Genomic DNA, 22,322 nt, shown 5'->3' on the forward strand with positions numbered 1-22,322 from the left:
CTTCTCTATTTTTGTGTTTCCAGAAAGGTACCTTTGTTTAAATGTCTCTGTATTTACTACACAAATTAAAATATCAATTTTTACAAGTTCTTAGGAGAAATCCAGTTTTACTTAACTAAGAGAGGATAAGCAGAACCATAACATGTGCGGGAACAAGCAGGAAAAGGTTAACCTGTGCCTATTCAAGTCTGTAGACGTGCTTCTTGTTACCAGCCACAAGCGATCTTTTCCAGATCTGTCTTCTGTGACTTAGTGGTTTATCCTTAGTTCTCTTTTTGATACTTTCAAACCTCCGAAATCGTTCGGCTGTTTAAAAGTTCCAAAACAAGCAAATGTGTTCCTGGAATCTTCCCCTTAACTTTGCTGGAGAGCATACACTAAGGCTTCTTCTCCAGCCAAAATAATAAAAGATCTTTTAAGTGGCTAAAATTCTTGGTTGATTGCACATACATGCCAATGTCAGACAACTATAAACAGACAGATTTGGAAGAGAAATAGGGAGAGTATAACTGCAACGAAATAAAATAGAATGTTTTGAAGGCAGTCAGAAAACAGTACATGTTTTTATAAAATTAAGATTTGTCTCCCTTTAATCCACAATCCCCTTTATGGAGGAGGAGCCCACATGGATTATGCACTTCAAGCACGAGGGAATAAAAGGACTTTCTTTTCTTTTTAATATATATTTATTATTCTCAATCGCATAATTAAGATTTCTTCTATTATTCTTTTGAATTTGGGTATCTGTTGGATCTTACGATATTTCCCCCCATCACTGCTTTGTTTTCCCAGAACAATAAAAATATCTTTCAAAGGAAATTATGCCCATGGTTGCTGACATAAATGAAGTCAGCAGGGAATTGCCTAGGTGTTACTTAGGGCAGAGTTGGCCCCAAAATAAACTGGGTCTTTTGTTATAGCTATTCAAATAAACTTAAGGATTCACTTCTCAAGAAATTCCTACTCTCTTAGGCAGGTTAACATGTCCACTAGCTTCAATACCTAGGTTAATACATATTTTTAAAAGCATTGTTACTTAATTTTGAACAGTGACCTACTTTTTTATGTTAACCCACCTATCTTATATTAACCCATCTAAACTGAATTCAAATTAGTTCTTGCAAATTAGTTCAATTTATTTTAAACCTATTACCACTGTACAAGAGAATTTAACAGTTGCTTCAGTTTAGTAATTGTGTTATAGACAACCAAATTAGCTGGAAATGGAGGAAACCATCACTCGTGTAATAGTCTTTTAATGTAGTTCTTTCGAATTCTGATCTCACTCCTTAAGTGAAAGATGCTGAAATGCTGACAATGGTTGCAAGGACCATTTGGAGGAAGAATCAATAATATAATTAACGTCTCTGCATCTTAGTTCTCTTTAAATTGCATTGGTTTGAATTGGCTAGAGGCTACAGCTTGGCTCTAAAGATTCAGCACTTAATACTGGAATACCAGAAAGTAGCATTTTAATATTTTTAGTAATGATTTTATTACTTAGTGTTTCTGAAATAAACCCTTAAGGCAAGACTTACAAGGACTTAAAAATAGTATCATTCTAAACAAGCCATGTTCATAATTTTAAAATCTTACCTCAAGCTCAGTTTTATCATTTTCCTTAAAATATTTAAAAAGTGGGACTAATGGTGGGACTCAGTTTATTAAATGCCTTTGAATTAATTCTAATGATAAATTCTGTAATTCCGTAATTCTAATTACCTATTCTCCAGAAATGCTGCTATGCTACGTATGATAGTTTCAAATTTTCCTGTTACTTTAAATATAGGTTTAGAGATTCAATGGCTTTATCAAGAATTGTTTCATAAAGTGGTTATCTGGTTGGAAGGAATGATGTCTTATTCCTATGAAAGGAATGTGTTTGATCATTTAATTAAGGTAGGAACTGTATACTGTATATATTATCTGGTGTATAAAAGCACTTAATTAAAATGTTAGACCAGTGATCAGGAAATGGGGAGGTAGAGAAGAGGAGCATGCACAGGAAGCTCCCAGGAGAGGGAATGCTTCCCAGGGGAGCCTTGAGGGTAAGAACTGGCTCTTCAAATGGCACATGCAAAGCCCCAGGTTAGACAAAAATGATTATACCTATGTGTTCTTTGAGGTACAAATTTAATAAAAATAAATGGTCAAATCCTTAAACTACCGTAGAATTTAATGTATTCATTTCATGAGTTCCTCGCCATTAGCTGTTCACTGTATCCACTGAGAGCATGGATTAGCAGCATTTTAATATGAAAAATTTTTTTCTTATTTTTTTCATAACTGGGAGTATCCAAAATTAAACATGTGATAATAGTGAAAAATGTGAGTATAACACTAAATTCCAAGTAGACAAAATTTTATGACAAATTACAGTTTATTTAATCAAACCAGTTCCAGTTGTCTTTTCTCCAGCATAAACCTTGAAATGTGACACCCACAAGTAAACGGGAATGACTAAATTACTGTTTCCAGCTTCCAATGATTTTCTAACACATTGGCTTGCAATAAAAGTCTCCTGAGTAACTACAAAATCCAGATCTTCAGATTTTATGAAATTTCAAAAACAACAAATAAAAGGAAGTAAGGTCAGATGAGAGAACAGACATGAAATAAATGGAGAACACACACTTCAAGTCATAAATGCATTTAGCTTCCCAATAAGGCGTAAGGGAAAAACACGCAAAGTGAAAAAATCTGAAAGATCAACTTTAGCTCAAAAGTTGTTGCCAACATCATTTATATTAGAAAGTCAGTCATTATATTATATTTTCTAAATGCTATTTTGCTGATACAAAAATATTTCTTGGAATTTAGCGGCAAGAAGGCTGACCACAAGGAATTTTAGGATTTACAGTTCTGAAGCAATGCCACATTGCTCTAGGAACTCAAATTCATACAGTGTTGGCTCAGGCTGAACATGATAGCTAGCACACAGTTAAGGTTTAACAGCAGTTTAATGGTTAAATGAATGAATAAATACACAGCAGGATGAATCAATAACACCATGAAAAACATATAAGAAGAGTTGTAAATATTAAAAGAGAAAGAGAATGAGCACAGTCTGTATAAAGACTTACTTATTCCACGCTTGTCTAAGGCTTTTAGAGCTGTACAGGGTAAAGCATTCTGAAATAAAAAAGAAAAATGATAAACAATCTTTGTATCAAATGTATATATTACAAGTATGTTGAAAAAACTTCAACTTTAATAAAAGACAGTTGGCTATTCAGTCAGGCCAGCATAGTAAGGTCTTCACTTTTATACTGGGCAGTTATAAAGAGTAAAACAGGAAGATAACAACATATTAAACGGTGAAGCATTGTTTTCTTTTGTCTAAGATGGTTTATTTCATAATTTGGCTTCCTAATAACTATTTCTTAGAATAACTAAGTTTTAATTGAGTTGAAAAAAGAAATGCAAATTCCAAACCACCAACCTGTAAGTAGATTTACAGAAGTATATCAACACATTTCGTCAAGTGAGACTTGCTGTTTTTTTCCTATGATGTTTTCTCTGACCAAATGTAATAATGTTGGGTCTCCTTTCCTATATTGTATGGTATTTATACATGCTCAAAGCCAAACTACCAGGGTCCTATACTGTATATTTACATTTATCAGTGAACGATCTTTAGATTTGTTTTAGTTTAAAAAGGAACATGTTTGTTTTACCAAGTTAAACAATAAAGTGATACAGAATAGACATTATAGTATCTTCAGCTGCAAATTCTTTCACTTCTGATGATATAGCAATTGTTAATGATTTGACATGTCCTTTTTCACATATTTTTTGTTTATGAAATACACCCATCCTTATGTACGAACATATATAGCATTGATTTTTTGAATGGATTTTACAATAAACATTACTCTTGAAACTCTTTTGGCACTTAACAATATATACTGGATAGTCCTTCAAATCAAGAAATATATATAACAATTTTTTCAGACAGAGTCTTTCTCCGTTGCCCAGGCTGTAGTGCAATGGCCCAATCTCAGCTCACTGCAACCTCTGCCTCCCGGATTCAAGCGATTCTCCTGCCTCAGCCTCCTGAGTAGCTGGAATTACAGGCATGTGCCGCCACACCCAGCTAATTTTTGTATTTTTTAGTAGAGACAGGGTGTCATCATGTTGGCCAGGCTGGTCTCAAATTCCTGACCTCAGGTGATCAACCTGCCTTTGCCTCCCAAAGTGCTGGGATTACACGAGTGAGCCACTGCACCTGGCCTGTAACAATTGTTTTAAAATCGTATAACGTTCCATAGAAGTACCATAATTTATCTAACTGTTCTCCCACTGATGAACCTTTAAGTAGTTTCCAATTTCTTTTCCCTTACAAACAATACTTCAGCAAATATCCTTGTACATGTCTCTCTACCTACAGATGCTTTCATTTCTGTTGGATAGATTCCCCAATATAGAATTGCTTGGCAAACGGTATGCATATTTTACATTTTAATAAATGCCGACAGAGTACTTTTCATTTTCCCACCAGTGATGAAAAAGAATGTCACTTTCTCCATACGTCTTCTAGCATTGGTTGTTATCAGTTTTTTACATGTTACCAAAGCTACACTTGATAAAACATTCTTGGGCTTCTTTTCATACACTTTCTGGCCATTTACATTTCTTCTACTGTTTCAAATTTCACTTTTCATAGCTGGTACCAATTTTAATATTGGATTCTTGGTTTTTTATCAATCAGTTTATAGAAGTTTTTTTGTATATGATCAAGTTTACCCGTGTGTGTGTGTGTGTGTGTATAAAAGTGAAATATGTATACACTTTTTTCCATATAAAAATTTAAATTTTTATTTAGTGAAATAAATTATTCTTTTTCTTTTTTATTTTACTTTACGTTCCAGGATACATGTGCAAGACATGCAGGTTTGTTATGTAGGTATACTTGTGCCACGGTGGTTTGCTGCACCTATCTACCCGTCATCTAGGTTTTAAGCCCTGCATGCATTAGCTATTTGTCCTGATGCTCTCCCTCCCCTCACCCCCTGACTCCCCAACAGGCCCCTGTGTGTGATACGTTCCCTCACTGTGTCCATACGTTCACATTGTTAAATTCCCACTTACGAGTCAGAACATGCTTTGTTTTCTGTTCCTGTGTTAGTTTGATGAGGATGATGGGTTCCAGCTTCACCCAGGTCCCTGCAAAGGACATGATCTCATTCCTCTTATGGCTGCATATTATTCTATGGTTAATATGTACCACATTTTCTTTATCCAGTCTATCATTGATGGGCATTTGGGTTGGTTCCATGTCTTTGCTATTGTAAATAGTGCTGCAATAAACATACATGTGAATGTGTCTTTATAGCAGAATGATTTATAATCCGTTGGGTATATATCCAGTAATGGGATTGCTGGGTCAAATGGTATTTCTGGTTCTAGATCCTTGAGGAATCACCACACTGTCTTCCACAATGATTGAACTAATTCACATTCCCACTAACAGTGTAAAAGTGTTCCTATTTCTCCTCAGCCTCACCAGCATCTATTGTTTCTTGACTTCTTAATAATCACCATTCTGACTGGCATGAGATGGTCTCATTATGGTTTTGATTTGCAATTCTCTAATGATCAGTGATGTTGAACTTTTTTTCATATGTTTGTTGGCTGTATAAATGTCTTCTTTTGAGAAATTTCTGTTCATATCCTTTGCCCACTTTTTGATGGGGTTGTTTTTTCCTTGTAAATCTGTTTAAGTTCCTTGTAGATTCCGCATATTAGACCTTTGTCAGATGGGTAGATTGCAAAAATGTTCTCCCATTCTGTTGCCTGTTCATTCTGTTCACTCTATTCATTCTTTTGCTGTGCAGAAGCTCTTTAGTTTAATTAGATCCCATTTGTCAATTTTAGCTTTTGTTGCAATTGCTTTTGGCATTTTTGTCATGAAATCTTTGCCCATGCCTAAGTCCTGAATGGTATTACCTGGGATTTTTTCTAGGGTTTTTATGATTTGGGGCTTTATATTTAGGTCTTTAATTCATTTTGAGTTAATTTTTGTATAAGGTGTAAGGAAGGGGTCCAGTTTCAGTTTTCTGCATATGGCTAGCCAGTTTTCCCAGCACCATTTATTAAACAGGGAATCCTTTTCCCATAGCTTGTTTTTGTCAGGTTTGTTAAAGATCAGATGGTTATAGATGTGTGGCATTGTTTCTGAGGTCTGTTCCATTCCACTGGTCTGTATGTCTGTTTTGGTACCAGTACCATGTTTTTTTTTTTTGGTTTCTGTAGCACTGTAGTATAGTTTGAAGTCAGGTAGCATGATACCTCCAGCTTTGTTCTTTTTGCTCAGGATTGTCTTGGCTATACGGGTTTTATGTTTTTTTTCTTTTTTGGTTTTATATAAAATTTAAAGTAGTTTTCTTTTTTCTAATTCTGTGAGGAATGTCAATGATAGCTTGATGGGGATAGCTTTGAATCTATAAATTACTTTGGGGAGTATGGCCATTTTCATGATATTGATTCTTCCTATCCATGAGCATGGAATGTTTTTCCATTTGTTTGTATCCTCTCTTATTTTCTTGAGCAGTGGTTTGTAGTTCTCCTTGAAGAGGCCCTTCACATCCCTTGTTAGCTGTATTCCTAGGTATTTTATTCTCTTTATGGCAATTGTGAATAAGAGTTCATTCATCATTTGTCTCTCTGTTTGTCTATTGTTGGTACATAGGAATGCTTGTGATTTCTGTACATTGATTTTGTATGCTGAGACTTTGCTGAAGTTCCTTATCAGCTTAAGAAGTTTTTGGGCTGATACAACAGGGTTTTCTAAATACAGAATCATGACATCTGCAAACAGAGGCAATTTGACTTCCTCTCTTCCTATCTGAATACGCTTTATGTCTTTCTCTTGCCTGATTGCCCTGGCCAGGACTTCCAATACTATGTTGAATAGGAGTGTTGAGAGAGGGCATCCTTGTCTTGTGATGGTTTTCAAAGGGAGTGCTTCCAGCTTTTGCCCATTCAGTATGATATTGGCTATGGGTTTGTCATAAATAGCTCTTATTATTTGGAGATAGTTCCATCAATACCTAGTTTATTGAGAGTTTTTAACATGAAGGTTGTTGAATTTTATCGAAGGCCTTTTCTGCATCTATTGAGTTAATCATGTGGTTTTTTTCATTGGTTCTGCTTATATGATGGATTACACTTATTGATTTGCATATGTTGAAGCAGCCTTGCATCCTGGGGATGAAGCTTTTTGATATGCTGCTGGATTTGGTTTGTCAGTATTTTATTGAGGATTTTTGTTTCAATGTTCATCAAGGATGTTGGCCTGAAGTTTTCTTTTTTGTGTGTGTTTCCACCTGGTTTTGGTATCAGGATGATGCTGGCCTCATAAAACGTGTTAGGAAGGAGTCCTTCCTTTTCGATTGTTTGGAATAGTTTCAGAAGGAATAGTACCAGCTCCTCTTTGTATCTCTGGTAGAATTCAGCTGTCAATCCATCTGGTCCCGGGCTTTTTTTGGTTTGTAGGCTACGAATTACTGCCCCAACTTCAGAACTTGTTATTGGTCTATTCAGAGATTCGACTTCTTCTTGGTTTAATCTTGAGAGGGTGTATGTGTTATGAGTTTATCCATTTCTTCTAAATTTTCTAGTTTATTTGTGTAGAGGTGTTTACAGTATTCTCTGATGGTAGTTTGTACTTCTCTAGGGTCAGTGGTGATATCGCATTTATCATTTGTTATTGTGTCTATTTGCTTCTTCTCTCTTTTCATTAGTCTATCCAGTGCTCTACTTTGTTAATTTTTTCAAAAAAAACCAGCTCCTGGATACATTCATTTTTTGAAGGGTTTTTTTGTGTCTCCATATCCTTCAGTTCTCCTCTGATCTTAGTTATTTCTTGTCTTCTGCTAGCTTTTGGTTTGTTTGCTCTTGCTTCTCTAGTTCCTTTAATTGTGATACTTGGGTGTCGATTTGAGCTCTTTCTAGCTTTCCGATGTGAGCATTTAGTGCGATGTTTCCCTCTTAACACTTCTTTAGCTGCATCCCAGAGATTCTGGTACATTGTCTCTTTGTTCTCATTGGTTTCAAAGAACTTCTTGATTTCTGCCTTAATTTCATTATTTACCCAGGAGTCATTCAGGGGCATGCTGTTCAATTTCCATGTAGTTGTGTGGTTTTGAGTGAGTTTCTTAATCCTGAGATCTAATTTGATTGTACTGTGGTCTGAGAGAATGTTCTGTTATGATTTCAGTTCTTTTGCATTTGCTGAGGAATGATTTTACTTCTAATTATTTAGTTGTTTTCTGAAAAAGGGCCATGTGGGACTGAGAAGAATGTATATTCTGTGGATTTGGGGTGGAGAGTTCTGTAGCTGTCTATTAGGTCCACTTGATCCAGAGCTGAGTTCAAGTTCTGAATATCCTTGTTAATTTTCTGTCTCATTAATCTAATATTGACACTGGGGTGTTAAAGTCTCCCACTATTATTCTGTGGGAGTCTAAAACTCTTTCTAGGTCTCTAAGAACTTGTTTTATGAATCTAGGTGCTCCTGTATTGGGTACATATATATTTTGGATAGTTAGTTGTTCTTTTTCAATTGTACCATTTATCATCATGTAATGCCCTTCTTTGTCTTTTTTGATCTTTGCTGGTTTAAAGTCTGTTTTGTCAAGAGACTAGGACTGCAACCTCTGCTTTTTCTTTTCTTTTCATTTGCTTGGTAAATTTTCCTCCATCCCTTTATTTTGGCCCTATGTGTGTCTCTGCACATGAGATGGGTCTCCTGAGTACAGCACACCAATGGGTTTTGATTCTTTATCCAGTTTGCCAGTCTGTCTTCTAACTGGGGCATGTAGCCCATTTACATTTAAGGTTAATATTGTTACATGTGAATTTGATCCTGTCATCATGATGCTATCTGCTTATTTTGCACACTAGTTGATGCAGTTTCTTCACAACATCACTGGTCTTTATATTTTGGTGTGTTTTTTGCAGTGGCTAGTACCAGTTTTTCCTTTCCATATTTAGTGCTTCCTTCAGCAGCTCTTGCAAGACAGGCCTGGTGGTGACAAAACCCCTCAGCATTTGCTTGTCTGAAAATGATTTTATTTCTCCTTCATTTATGAAGCTTAGTTTGGCTGGATATGAAATTCTGGGTTGAAAATTCTTTTCTTTAAGAATGCTGAATATTGGCCCCCACTCTCTTCTGGCTTGCAGGGTTTCTGCTGAGAGATCAGCTGTTAGTCTGACGGGCTTCCCTTTGTAGGTCACCTGGCCTTTCTCTCTGGCTGCCCTTAACACTTTTTCCTTCATTTTGACCCTGGAGAATCTGTTGATTATGTGTCTTGGGGTTAGTATCTTTATGGTGTTCTCTGTATTTCCTGAATTTGAATGGTGGCCTGTCTTGCTAGGTTGGGGAAGTTCTCCTAGATAATATCCTGAAATGTGTTTTCCAACTTGGTTCCATTCTCCCTGTCTCTTTCAGGTACTCCAGTCAATGGTAGGTTCTGTCTTTTAACACAGTTCCATATTTCTTGGAAGTTTTATTTGTTCTTTTTCATTCTTTTTTTCTCTAATCTTGTCTGGCTGCCTTATTTCAGCAAGATGGCCTTCTAACTCTGATATTCTTTCTTCTGCTTGATCAATTTGGCTATTGATACTTGTGTATGCTTCATGAAGGTCTCATGCTGTGTTTTTCATCTCCATCATGTCATTTATGTTCCTGTCCAAACTGGTTATTCTAGTTAGCAGCTCCGGTAAGGTTTTTATCAAGGTTCTTAGCTTCTTTGCATTGAGTTAGTACATGCTCCTTTAGCACAGCAGAGTTTGTTATTACCCACCTTCTGAAGCCTACTTCATCCATCTCATCTTCTGTCTAGTTCTGCGCCCCTGCTGGAGAGCTGTTGTGATCATTTGAAGGAGTACAGGCACTCTGGCCTTTTGGGTTTTCAGCATCTTTTTGTTGCTTCTTTCTCGTCTTCATGAGTTTGTCTAGTGTCGATCTTTGAGGCTGCTGACCCTTGGAGGAGGTTTTTGTGGGAATATTTTTGTTGATGCTGTTGTTGCTTTCTATTTGTTTGTTTGTTTTTTCTTTCAATGGTCAGGTCCCTCTTCTGTATGGCTGCTGTGGTTTGCTGGGCATTTACTTCAGGCCCTATTTATCTGTTTCACTCCTGCGCCTGGAGTTAACTTGAGGAGGCTGGAGAACGGCGAAGATGGGTACCTGCTCCTTCCTCTGAGATCTCTGACCTCAAGGGGCACCTACCTCATGCCAATAGAAACATTCCTATATAGGGTGTCTGACAACCTGTTAAGAGGGTCTCGCCCAGTTGGGTGGAATGGGGAGCAGGACCTATTTAATGAAGCACTTTGGTTGCCCCTTGGTGGAGGGGGTGTGCCGAGCTGGAGGGAAACCTACTCATCTGGGCTGCCTGGGTTCCTCAGAACTAACAGGAAGAAAGACTAAGTCTGCTGGTCTGCAGAGACTATGGCCACCCCTCCCCCTAGGGGCTCAGGCCCAGAGAGATCAGAGTTCTGCCCCTGAGCCCCTGGCTGGAGTTGTTGGAGTTCCTGCAGGAATGCCCCATCCCCATGAGAAAAGATGAGTCAGGGTTAGGTCTGAAGAGGTACTCTGGCCACAATCTGCCACAGCCAGTGTGTTGGGCTGTGGGGAATCCCTCTTGGGACCAAGCCATCCAGCCTCCCTGGCTTCAGCAGGGGAAGAGCATGGCCTAGAGCTATAGAGATGGCTGCTGCCCTTACCCGGCCCTGGGAGCTTAGTGTGTTAGGCAGCTAGCAGTCCCAGTGTTGGCTGCTGCCCCTCCCTGAAGGAGCTCAGAGGGCTTAGACAGCAGGCAGCCGCAGCTGTGGTGATGGCCGGACCTCCCACCAGGAGCTTGGTAGGCTTAAGCAGATTCTAGCTTAGTGGCTGTTGAGAATCTGAGCAGCTCCATGGTTGGGACCCTAGGCCCTGGTGGTGTGGGCTCATGAGTGGGATCTTCCAATCCATGGGTTGCACAGTTCCGTGGAAAAAGCACAGTTTCCCAGGCTGGGGAGCATGCTCACTCACTGCCTCCCTTGACTGGGGGGGTGAGGGGTCCCCTGCCCCATGTGGCTCTCAGGTGGGCCGCCACACTACACTGCTCTTCCTTCCTCTCCATGGATCATGACAGCTGCCTAGTCTGTCCCCATGACAGAACCTGGATACCTTGGTTGCCAGTGCAGGATTCGCAAGCTGTTTTAGTTCTTTTTGATGGGAGCCTCAGATCACCACTGCTTCTAGTCGGCCGTCTTGGCCCTGCCCCAAATTATTCTTTTTCCTTTGGCTTTCTTGTCTTGCTTAAAGAAAAAGACCCTGATCTTGATTTTATACAAACAATAACTTCATTTTTCTCCTACTTATTATTATTTTTTTTAACAAATTGTTACTTCTTGGCTTTACTATCTGGAATTTATTTTGTAAATACGGTATGACATTTTCTTTGTTCAAGGAGGACAGACAATTGTGCCAGGATTCGGTAAAAATCAATCATTATGGATCACTCTTTCTCTGACAATTTGAAGTGACACCTTTATCCTACATTACTTTCCAAAATATGTAAGAGCCTGGACTCTTTAATACTTATCTATTTATGTCAGTATCATAGTGTTTTAATTAGAGTGCCTCTTGTTATCTAGGAAATGTCTTTTCTTACTAGTATTCTTTTTTTTTTTTTTTTTTTTGGTAAAAATTATTGGGGCGAGTTTTGAACATTTCTTTCTCTTTTTTTTAACATTTCCTTTTTTATTTTTAAAGACAAGGTCTTGCTCTGTCACCCAGGCTGGAGTGCAATGGCATAATCACGCTTACTGCAGCCTTGACCTCCCAAGCTCAGCTGATCCTCTTACCTCAGCCTCCCAAGTAGGTGGGACTACAGGAGCATGCCACCATGCCTGGCTAACTTAAAATTTTTTTTGTAGAGGTGAAGTTTTGCTACGTTGCCCATGCTGGTCTCAAACTCCTGGGCTCAAGCAATCCTCCTGCCTTGGACTCCCAAAGGGCTGGAATTAGAGGCATAAGCCACCAAGCCCAGCCTGAACATTTCCTTTTTCATTAATTCTGCACATAGTTAATGGTTCCTAATATGTGCTAAGGATTCTTCTCATGCTGAGAATATAGGCATGAACAAAACAGAACAAGTCTCTTTCTTCACGGAGCTCTTATTCTAGAAACATGAGACAGACAATAAAAACATAAACACCACCATCACCATCACTACCACTACCACCACCACCACCACCACCACCACCACCACCACCAGCAGCAGCAGCAGCAACAACAACAAAATGAATGAGTTAATTTTAGAAAGTGGTAAGTGTTCTAGCAAAGCAAACAAGGAGATCTGATGTAGACCAGTGTGAGAACACTTTAGGTTCTTCTTATTAGGGCAGACCAGTTTAAAATAAAACAGTCAGTCAACACAATACACAGGCTGGGTGTGGTGGCTCATGGCTATAATCCCAGCATTTTGGGAGGCCGAGGCGGGAGGATTGCTTGGGCCCTGGAGTTTGCAACCAGCTTGGCCAACACAGGGAGACCCATCTCTACAAAAGAATTGAAAAATCAGCTGGGCATGGTGGTGTGTACCTGTAGTTCTAGCTACTCAGGAGGCTAATGTGGGAGGATCCCTTGAGTTTGGAAGGCAGAGGCTGCACTAAGCCATGATCGTGCCACTGTACTCCAGCCTGAGTGACAGAGCAAGACCCTGTGTTAACAAACAACAAACAAAAAATTTTAAAAAATGTTTCCATTGGAAATCTGATTGCATTCTATTAAAATATATATTAACCTGAAAAGGATGATGTAAAACGTTTGTGTCTTTCTATTTAGACAGCATTCACATATACATTCTTCAGTAACATTAGTTTTTTAAAGTATTGATCTTATTTCTTTTTAATGATTTAATACTTATTAGGCTTAATTCTGCTTAATAACAGTTGGTGTCCTTTTTCAGTGTTGAGTGCTTTTTTAAAATTTAAATTTAAATTTTTTCAGAGATGGTGTCTCACTCTGGATGGAGTGCAGTGGCACAATCATAGCTCACTGTAGCCTTGAATTCTTGGGCTCAAGGGATCCTTCCACCTCAGCCTCCCAAGTACCTGAGACTATAGGCACTCACCACCATGCCTGACTAATTATGTATTTATTTATTTTTAGACATGGCATCTCACTGTGTTGCTCAGGCTGATCACAAACTCCTGGCTTCAAGTGATCCTCCTGCCTCAGCCTCCTGAGTAGCTGAGATTACAAGCATGAGCCACTGTGCCTGACTTCTTGTCTGCTTTTAATTATAAGTTTTTAAAGGAGAAAATAAAAATGACTTATATTGCTTTTGTTATGGTATGTTTCATGTACAAGAATACCATTGGATAAGAAGAACAAAAAGAAAAACACACACTCAGCTTCCTATCTTTAAACACTATGCAATGATTTATTCATTCATTTCAACTACTATGTATTGAGCAACTACTGTGTGTCAAGTATGTAATTCTTGGGGCTGCAGACACTGGAGAGAAACAAACCAAAAAACCTTCCTATTTGCAGGGGGCTTGCATTCCCATAACGAGTATGCTAGGCTGGAATGTGCTGGAGGCCAGGATAGCTGCAGCTGACATAAAACCCAGGAGAGAGAGGTGGAGGCTGAGACAGAGACAAGCAGAAGGGTTTGTGGCCTTTAAGATATGATCTGGTATGGGCTTTTTTTTTTTTAATATAAAGGTATCACTCTGGTTTCTATTTGGAAAGTACACTATAGAAGGCAAGGTTGGAAGCAGGGGGCCCAACAAAAGGTTATTACTGTCCAGGAGAGAGACAATATGACTTGGGCTATGGGAACCGAGTGAATGCAGTGAGAAGGGGATCAGAGTCGTAAATGCTTTGGAGGATGAACAAGTGAGATCTACTGGTGAGTTAGAAATGAAGTGCGACAGAAAGGGAGGAGTCAAGGATGATTCATGGAGCACTGACTGATCTCCAACTTCCAGGTTACAAAGATGTGGAATTTCACACACAACTCAATTACTATTTGGAGAAGAAATTAATCTTTCCGTGGTAATTCAGAAGGTATATAAAGAGGAGTTCTCCTGGAGTTTTGGAGTTATCAATCAAACGGGTAATTGACAAAATATTTAATAACCTGTTAAGCACAGGCATTGACCAATCAGAACAGAAACTAGCCATTATGCAATAAAGGTGTGCACTAGCTGAAGATCAGCCCCGATTACAAACATCCATTGTTCTAAAGACAAAGGCCAAAGGGCTTACCAACAAATGTGTATTTATTTGTTTCAAAGGAATGTCTAGTTTCTGAGTTTATTCTCTACTAGGCTGCATTATATAAGATGCAACATAATTCAGCCAGTTGGTGTGGAATAGGAATTTAAGGGCATAGTCTAGGTTTGAGGATTAACTGACAAAAGAGAAACAGGAAGAACAGTTCTTTGTATAAAGTTCTTTTTAAAAAAATTATCTAAAGTTTGGCATTAAGAAAGCAAGAGACATTTTAAAAATTAATTAAGTCAAATGCCCTCATAAAACAATTTGATTTCCTTAACTTTGTACTATCCACAAAGCAAATTTAATAATTTGCTATGATTTCAGGATGGATGGGAATTCTATTACAGATAAAAGTAATGCAATCTTGCATTTATAAGTAAATTCTTATTCTTAGCAATTAATTGCACATAAATATTAGTTCTAAGAATTACCTCTTTTAAAGCTTGACAAGATATGCTAATATAATTTTTTTCCAGAAATACAATGTTAATTTTAGCTGTGCACAAAAGAGACTAAATTAATAGTGAAACATGCCATATGAGAGTAAAAAAATTTTAAAAAAAATGAAGCCTCATCCTCAGGTTTACCTTCCATCAATATTCACATAAAACCTTAATTCTTTTAGCAAATATTGCCTGGGCACATGCCTGTGTGCCAGGTGCTACACTGGGCAATGGGCACACAAAAATAACTAAGTCCTGGTTACAGTTTGGTGGCATCGAAAACTAAATATAGAATTACAGATACAGAACGAAAAATGCTACAGTATGGATACAGACAGCGTCCCCACCAGAGACTACAGCTAGAGCCACTAACTGCATCTGTTTCTTTTCCAAATGAAGACAGGACAAACTCAAACACCGGAAGCTAGCTCCAGGAACACACAGAGCCTCATGGTTTATATCCAACAGCTTTCAGATCATAACTGCCAAAGTACACGATTTCAAATGGAGCCATTTCTAATGTTTTCTGCCACGAACATGACATTTATAATTAGAATAAAAATTTTTATTTTACAAACTACTTCCATCATAAATAAAAGTAATGTTCCATTAGATGAAAACAACGTAATTAGCCATGTAAGTTGTGAAAACAAAAAGGTGTTAAAATTGGTGCCCCAAGTTGATAACAAGCATATTTAATAAAATAGTCAACTGCCTATGAATAATTTTATCAAGAGTATTTGAGTATTTGCATATGAATGTTTTACACTGTTCTCCTTCACTTAAGTTTACTCTCACTTATTACTTTAATGTCAACTTTCTCTTTCCAATTATGTCTAAACTAGAAGTTTAGAATGTCATTATTTAAAGCACTGGCTAACTCACAGCATAACTGAGAAGTGCAATTAATTTGAACCTGCAGGCTGATTTTCACCTTCTCCTCTTAGTGCAGGGACATTGCAGAGGATGATCCCAACACAGCAGGAGATCAGGTAGGAGAGCTTGCCGAGAAGAAATCACTTGCTAAGTGACAGGGCAGGGAACAGAAGATTGGAAAGGTTTTCTCTCAAATCGCCATGCAGGTAAGCACTGCAATTCGTTGACATTCCACAGGAAAACAACTGGAGAACAATGCTGCATATTGTAAAGTCCCTTGGCTTAAAAAAGCTACACCTGAAATGTCTTGAGGCACTACAAAGCAAACTTTAGCCCACAGGAAGATAAAACCCAAATTGGATTTTACTCATTTGCATATAAGCATGCAGTATACACTTCAGGAGATTAATTTTAATTTTCCTTATTCTCTTCTCACCAATGTTTTTGTATCTTATACTGCTGTGTTTTCAACTTCAATGACAGAAAGACATATGAATAAAAAGTTCAAACAACCAATAAAAAACTTCAAGTGTGTTCAAAGGACTTGAAAGGCTGAAACTAGATTTGTAGCTAACACTTTTCTTTCTTTTTTTGGGAGGAATGGGAGTGAGCAGACAAGGAGGGGGGTCGACAGAAGGATCATAAAAAGGCTCAAACTTCAGTAGATCTTTTGCAAATGGCTTTGACATCATATAATATAAACAATACCATGGAACAAGCATTAGTTTATAAATCAATATAAAAGTGAGTACGTCTAAATGCCATATGAACTTCTAGCTGTTCTTCATAATTAACTCTTCTAAATCATATATTCAGTTACTCACAATTTCAATTTAGGATTATTTTTCATTGTAACACATGCATTTACTCCTACTGAGCTGGTAAAAAAGTAGTAATGATTTAAGCAAAAAGCCATGGCCACACTGAAGGGCACTTCATCATCTGGCAGAGATGCTGAGCCCAGTGCCTTTCTGGGGGTTGTTTCCTGAAGGCAAAATGCTCCAGTCCCTTACAAGGATGAACAATTAACACTGTCATAAATCACTCTGGTTACAGTTCAAACAATTATCCTAATTATTTGTTTATGTTACAAATAACACACTCAAATCCTTTTGGCTAGAAGGCACAGTATTTTATTCATTCATTCTACAAGTACTTATTGTGTGTCTGCTATTTGCTAGGGACTGTGAATACAGTGGGGCAGCAAACATACAAGGTCACAAGTAGCCTCCAACAAATCATGCGAACCAATACTGAGAGGCAGGCCTTCAGTAGAAGAAAGCTACACTCGCAAGTATTCACAAGAACTTTTATGCACACTTTACTTTCTTATATCTGTTAGGAAAACCAAGCCATCAGTGAACGACACTTTAGTCAACATTCTGATCAAAATATTTTAAAAGCTGAATCTATAGTCCTTGGAACAGAAGTAAAGCAGTATTTGTGTTCAGCAGAAAAGAGTTGACCTCAAATAAAGAGGGCCAGACTTTTCCCAAAATCTTAGGATTATATATCTTAACTCCCAAAGGGCATGGTGATTCCAACAGGCATTTTAGAATAATATGTATGTTACTCTAAACTGCAATCCACACCCTTAAAACACTTGATATTCCTAAGATATTTAATGGCTCAGATTTGACACAGCCCCAGCATTATCAGTGAGAGGTTTTGATGTAACACATCAATGCTGAACAGAACTGCACTGCCCTGTCACTGCCACCCAGCAGAGCTACCTTAAAATGCTGAGCAGCCTCTTCAGTCCTTTACCCGTGAGGCTAAAGCATCCTAACTTGCCCTGGCTATAGGAAATCATCCTTCAATTACTAACAGTATGCTTTTCTAAATGAGTAATCTTTGAGCAACTTCTGGAAACAAATGTTCTACTGTATTCATTACACATTATTGCTTGTGAAGACATTTGTGTTTCTAACATAGAAATAACATTGTGGGGTTAGTCAATGCATATTCCCAGATGAGGTCACCAAACCATCTACACCTTTCTCCACCTGAAAGTCATAGACTACTTATCTTTCCACAAGACATTTTTCTCTAGAGAATTAAGTGAGGCATTTATTAAAGTCTAAAGCATACTATTCATAAACAAGATCAAATTTACAGCTCCCAGAAACGAAAGCAGGAGAAAAATGTTGTGTCTTACTCTCTGTGCATCCCCTTCCCCTTCCAAATCCCCCATCCAAACTCTCTAAAGGGGAAGACAGAGCAGCTCCAGAGGATCTGAGTCCTAGATGGGACCCAAGCAACCAAGTGGCCTAAGCACTTAATTTACAAATGGGTAAACTGAGACTAGGAAGGTTGAGTTGCCTGAGGCTGTGATGCAGGCTATAGTGACAGAGACTGAGCCAGGACTCTACTCCAGTCTACTATTACCAAAGAGCTAGGATACCCACGACTCCTATTTGATATTTAACAGATGTTTCTTGTATCCTCTGTGGTTTGCAAATATGAACTCACTGTAATCCACGTAATAATGCTACGGGTAGGGCTATGATTATCTCCATTTCTTACACGGTGAAATGGTACACAGACATTGACCAATTTGTCCACGTTACACAGCTCATAAGTGACAGAGCAGAGATGTGAACTCAGACAGTGTAGATCTGGAGCCTATGCTCCTAGTCACTATACCATGACACCCCTCTGGGTCTTAAATGGTAGAGACTTGAAGTGCTACCCTGATAACGCACAAAGCTAGTAGCAGAACAAACAGATCAAAACTCCTTGACCAGCAACGAAAAAACATGCATAAGAACATGCACACAAACAAGATTCTCAACATTCCTCACTCCCAACTCTCTTTCCACCTGCTGTCAGAGTGCCTTACCTTTTTAAGTCTAGGAGAATAAATCTGTCTTTTGTTTACAGGGAATGATAAACATATGTCTTTCAAATTCTAGAAACCTTGAACAGATTACGTAATCATTCCGTGCCTCAGTTTCCCCATATCTCAAATTGGGATAATAGCAGTACCTACTTCATAGTTACTAGGAATGTTCAATAAGAAAGTGTATCTCAAGAGCTGATAAGTTCCTGACACATAAAAAAACACTCAATATCTGTTAGCTATTAATATTGCCACTGCAACTATTAATAATAATACAATTGAAAAACTGACCATATTGTACAGTTATATACTTCGGAAGGAGACATATGGTATATATAAAGCAGTATTACTCCAGGGAGGGCAAATGCTTCATCTATCCTACATTACTCCTTTTGAGGCAACAGTTAAACGAATAAAAATCACAAATACGTTGATGCTCTTCTAACTCCTGATATATAATCCTGTGATTCTAATACACTAGTGGAGAGTGAGGATTGACATTCTGAGAGGATGTCAATTGTCCTCCTTTTTTACAGTTGAGAGATTATTAATTGGATTTACAAAGCTGGCTCTAAAGGCATGAGCATCTGTTTACATACATACTTATGTCCTTTTTAAACAATCTCCATTGGGAGTATTATTGTCTGTTAGCTACAAAGGCGCTCTCTGCCAGTGCTGCATGAAGGACAGTGTACGTGAAAGAAATCTTATCAGATCTTATGCCGGAGCGAATAATTAGTAGTCAGTTTACCATACTGTTGGTCTGACTTTAACATTTTGGGGGTAAAATAGTGCTTGCATCTTAAGTATTGGAAACGAAGGTTTTTTTCTTTCTCCTATATATTAGAATCAGAGTTATTATTCCATAGTCATGCATTTGTCTTGAAGGAGACATATGATAATGGCCTAAAAGGATTTTTTAAACAGCAAAAAATGAACTCACTTGTTTTAGCTAGGAGTAGCTGACAAGCCTAGGAGTCAGAACCTACTATGGGAAATGAGATGATTATTCAGCAAATAATCACTCCCTCCTCTCTTCCAACTTTCACGAGTGGATGATACTTCTCTGCCCCACTGACAGTTTGCATGAACAGTGGTAATGACACAAACAGAGATCTGAAATGTGACTGTGGCATTAGGTCTGCTCTTTTGTGCCCTGCCTTTCACTGTAAGAAGGACGTTCTTCCATAGTTGCCACTCCAAAGAGGATTAGAGGGGTGTGGAACATACCTGAATCCAACCTGCAGCTAGAAGCCCAGAAATGCAGGGCCCAGCCAACGCCAGCTGAAACCCAGCTCACCACACAGGTGTAGTAATTGCCAGATACTTAGTGGGGTATAGTACACCTTTGGGGTGGTTTGTTTTTGTGTCACGAAACAGTATTTTCCTCACTGAGCTTCGGCTTTGTCCATCTGCCCTGTCTACCTTCCCTAGTGGGAGGACCTCCTGAGATAGCATCCATGAAAGCACTTGATACACAGGAAAGAGCTATGCAATGCAAACTAGCATCATCAACTATGTGACACTTAAATTTTTTGCCATTATTCTGTGTTTCTAAGAATTTTCAAATGCTGAAAAATTTATATGAATATTCAGATTACCGAACGCTATGTTGTTCTCTGTGCTTCCAATATTTCCAGGCACCTAAGAAAGAAAATCTTCATCCTACCCTTGGTTCAACCACTTAGTCACGAATCTCTCATAGTGGTGTGGAATCACTGCTCAAATTGGACAGCTGTGCAAGCTTTTGGCTTGTTGAAGTCCCACTTCTTCCCTAAAGATACAGTGTCCTATTCAAGGTACTGTGGTCAACACCCAACTTGAAGACAAGGGATAACGTTTTTTTATTTTACATCCAAACTTCCAATCCCCTCATCTCCCTTCCTAAGATCTTGATTTTTAAAAAGTGTTTGGAAAGGGACCTAAAAGTTCAGGGTCAGGAGTTATGGAGGACTTTACACAATGCATAGATTCCTAGTTATATACTTGCCGGCATTAATTTGTGGGAAGGATAAGCATAAAACATTATGTTATAAACTTAGGAAGGCAATTAAAAGTGTACGGCCAGTTTATGGAAATGCCACTGGTATATAACAACTCAATCAAATGTTTTATTTTAAAAGAGATGACAGTTCTTTCAGTATCAAGTAAATTGTCCCTGTCTTCATTTAATTCTGCTATAAATTCTTAGGCTAAAAGTTTAATTCTTTTCTTCAATATGACTTTAACCAAATCATACAAATTGGAAAGTATACAAGACTTTTAATACTCTTAGGCGGGTTGGAATTACTGAAGAGGTGAAGAAGTCTTTATATGGTGATTGGCCCTCTATATCAACTTTAGCGATATGAGGGGTGAATAACTCCCAAAATGAATTTTACAAAATTCCAGGGAGTAGAACTAATAAAACCGGTTTATTTAGGATTTTAAAAAATAAGTCTGCTATCAGTAGAACTTCATTTTCCCTTGAAAATTTAATCTTATTACTTTTTTTTCTGGCATTTTCTAGACATTCTCTGCTAGTCTCCATCATTACTGATGCCCTCTAGTGAAAATAAATGTGAAATTCTTCAAGTACATCCAGACAAAGTACAGATCGTCCCTCCTTTGCATTGAAATGGGTTTACAACATTCCTACAGGGATTTCCCTCCTTAACCTACCTATTGTAGGGGAAATGAATTGCTAATTTTACATTTTTAAGTGATTATCAAGGTTTTTGGTTGTTTCTTTTTTATTTTTATTTCATATCGTTGACCATATCTATGACTTATTTTATATCAAATCCTTGGTCAGCTATGGACCTATGAGGAAAAATATCCTTCGTGTCTGTGGCATCACTGCTAACTGGTAGGAGAATAATTTCCCTGTGAGTTAGTACTTGCTTTTATAGACCCTTCTTGACCCAGGGATGAAGGCAGAAATGACCAATCAAGAGGATTTCACACTTCAGATGAAACCTCTTTCCAGCTCTGAAATGAGTCCGTGACTTTTTGTAGCCTGTAGGTCTTTCTGAAAACATAAAGCATTGATTTCTTCCTGTCTTCAAAACCCTCCGAGGATTCCACTCACACTTCAAGTAAAATCCTGACTCTTCACCTTGGCTTTCCAAGGACCTGTCCCCCTGAATTGTCTCTTGCTGCTCTCCCTGTGCTCACAGGCATAGTAAGTTGTGATTTGTCTATTATTAGTCCCCTCTCTAGCATGTGAGCTCTGCAAGAAAAAGGATTCATCTGCTTTGTTCACGACTGCATCTTTAGCACCCACAATACTGCCTGGCACCTAATAAGCACTCAGTGGGAATCCAAGCTCATAAGCAGATGTAAAGCAGTTACTGCTGATGGAAACACCAACTTTCAACTTTAGCATCTGCTCTCCAGCAACCACCAGTGACCTCCCAGTATGGCTGGCTCAGTCAGAAAGTGCAGTCTGCCCTTCCTGTCATGTTTACATACTTCCTTAGCTTTATAAAGTTCACATAGTTCATAAATTTAGTAATTAACTGGCTTTTTCACTATGTGATTAAAGCAGCATTTATTTGTGGGAGGAGGGACAGCAAAGTTCACAAAGGTGATAGCTGATGGTGGGTGGGGAGAGCTCTAAATACCCTAGGCTTGTGTCAAGCAGACCCACAAGGCTTTTAGCAATAAAATCTCAGATAAAAAGCAGATATTTATGTAATAATTTTTAAAGTGCATTTTAATAACCATCACATAGTTACAGCCCATACACCTAGACCTAACCTATAATCATTATAGTTGCTATCAATCATAAAAATAATTTAAAATTCCTGAGGTAAAGTGTAAAGAGAAAGTGGGAAAGGAGATAGCAGGCAGAAGATATGGTATAAATGGTGAAAAAAATACATATTATTTTGCA

The 22,322-nt window shown here is 38.1% G+C and overlaps 1 protein-coding gene across 8 annotated transcripts in view; it reads right to left on the reverse strand.

The window, feature by feature from the left end:
* Positions 1-22,322, reverse strand: part of CDK14 (cyclin dependent kinase 14) — a 685,360-nt gene that overhangs the window by 209,172 nt on the left and 453,866 nt on the right. For all 8 annotated transcript variants that reach the window (XM_063636396.1, XM_055272770.1, XM_063636397.1 and 5 more), the window contains one exon: positions 3,084-3,132. In XM_063636396.1, coding sequence (XP_063492466.1) covers positions 3,084-3,132 — 49 coding nt within the window. The remainder of the gene's footprint in view (positions 1-3,083; positions 3,133-22,322) is intronic.

Source organism: Symphalangus syndactylus, chromosome 3, assembly GCF_028878055.3.
Source record: "Symphalangus syndactylus isolate Jambi chromosome 3, NHGRI_mSymSyn1-v2.1_pri, whole genome shotgun sequence".
NCBI lineage: Eukaryota > Metazoa > Chordata > Mammalia > Primates > Hylobatidae > Symphalangus > Symphalangus syndactylus.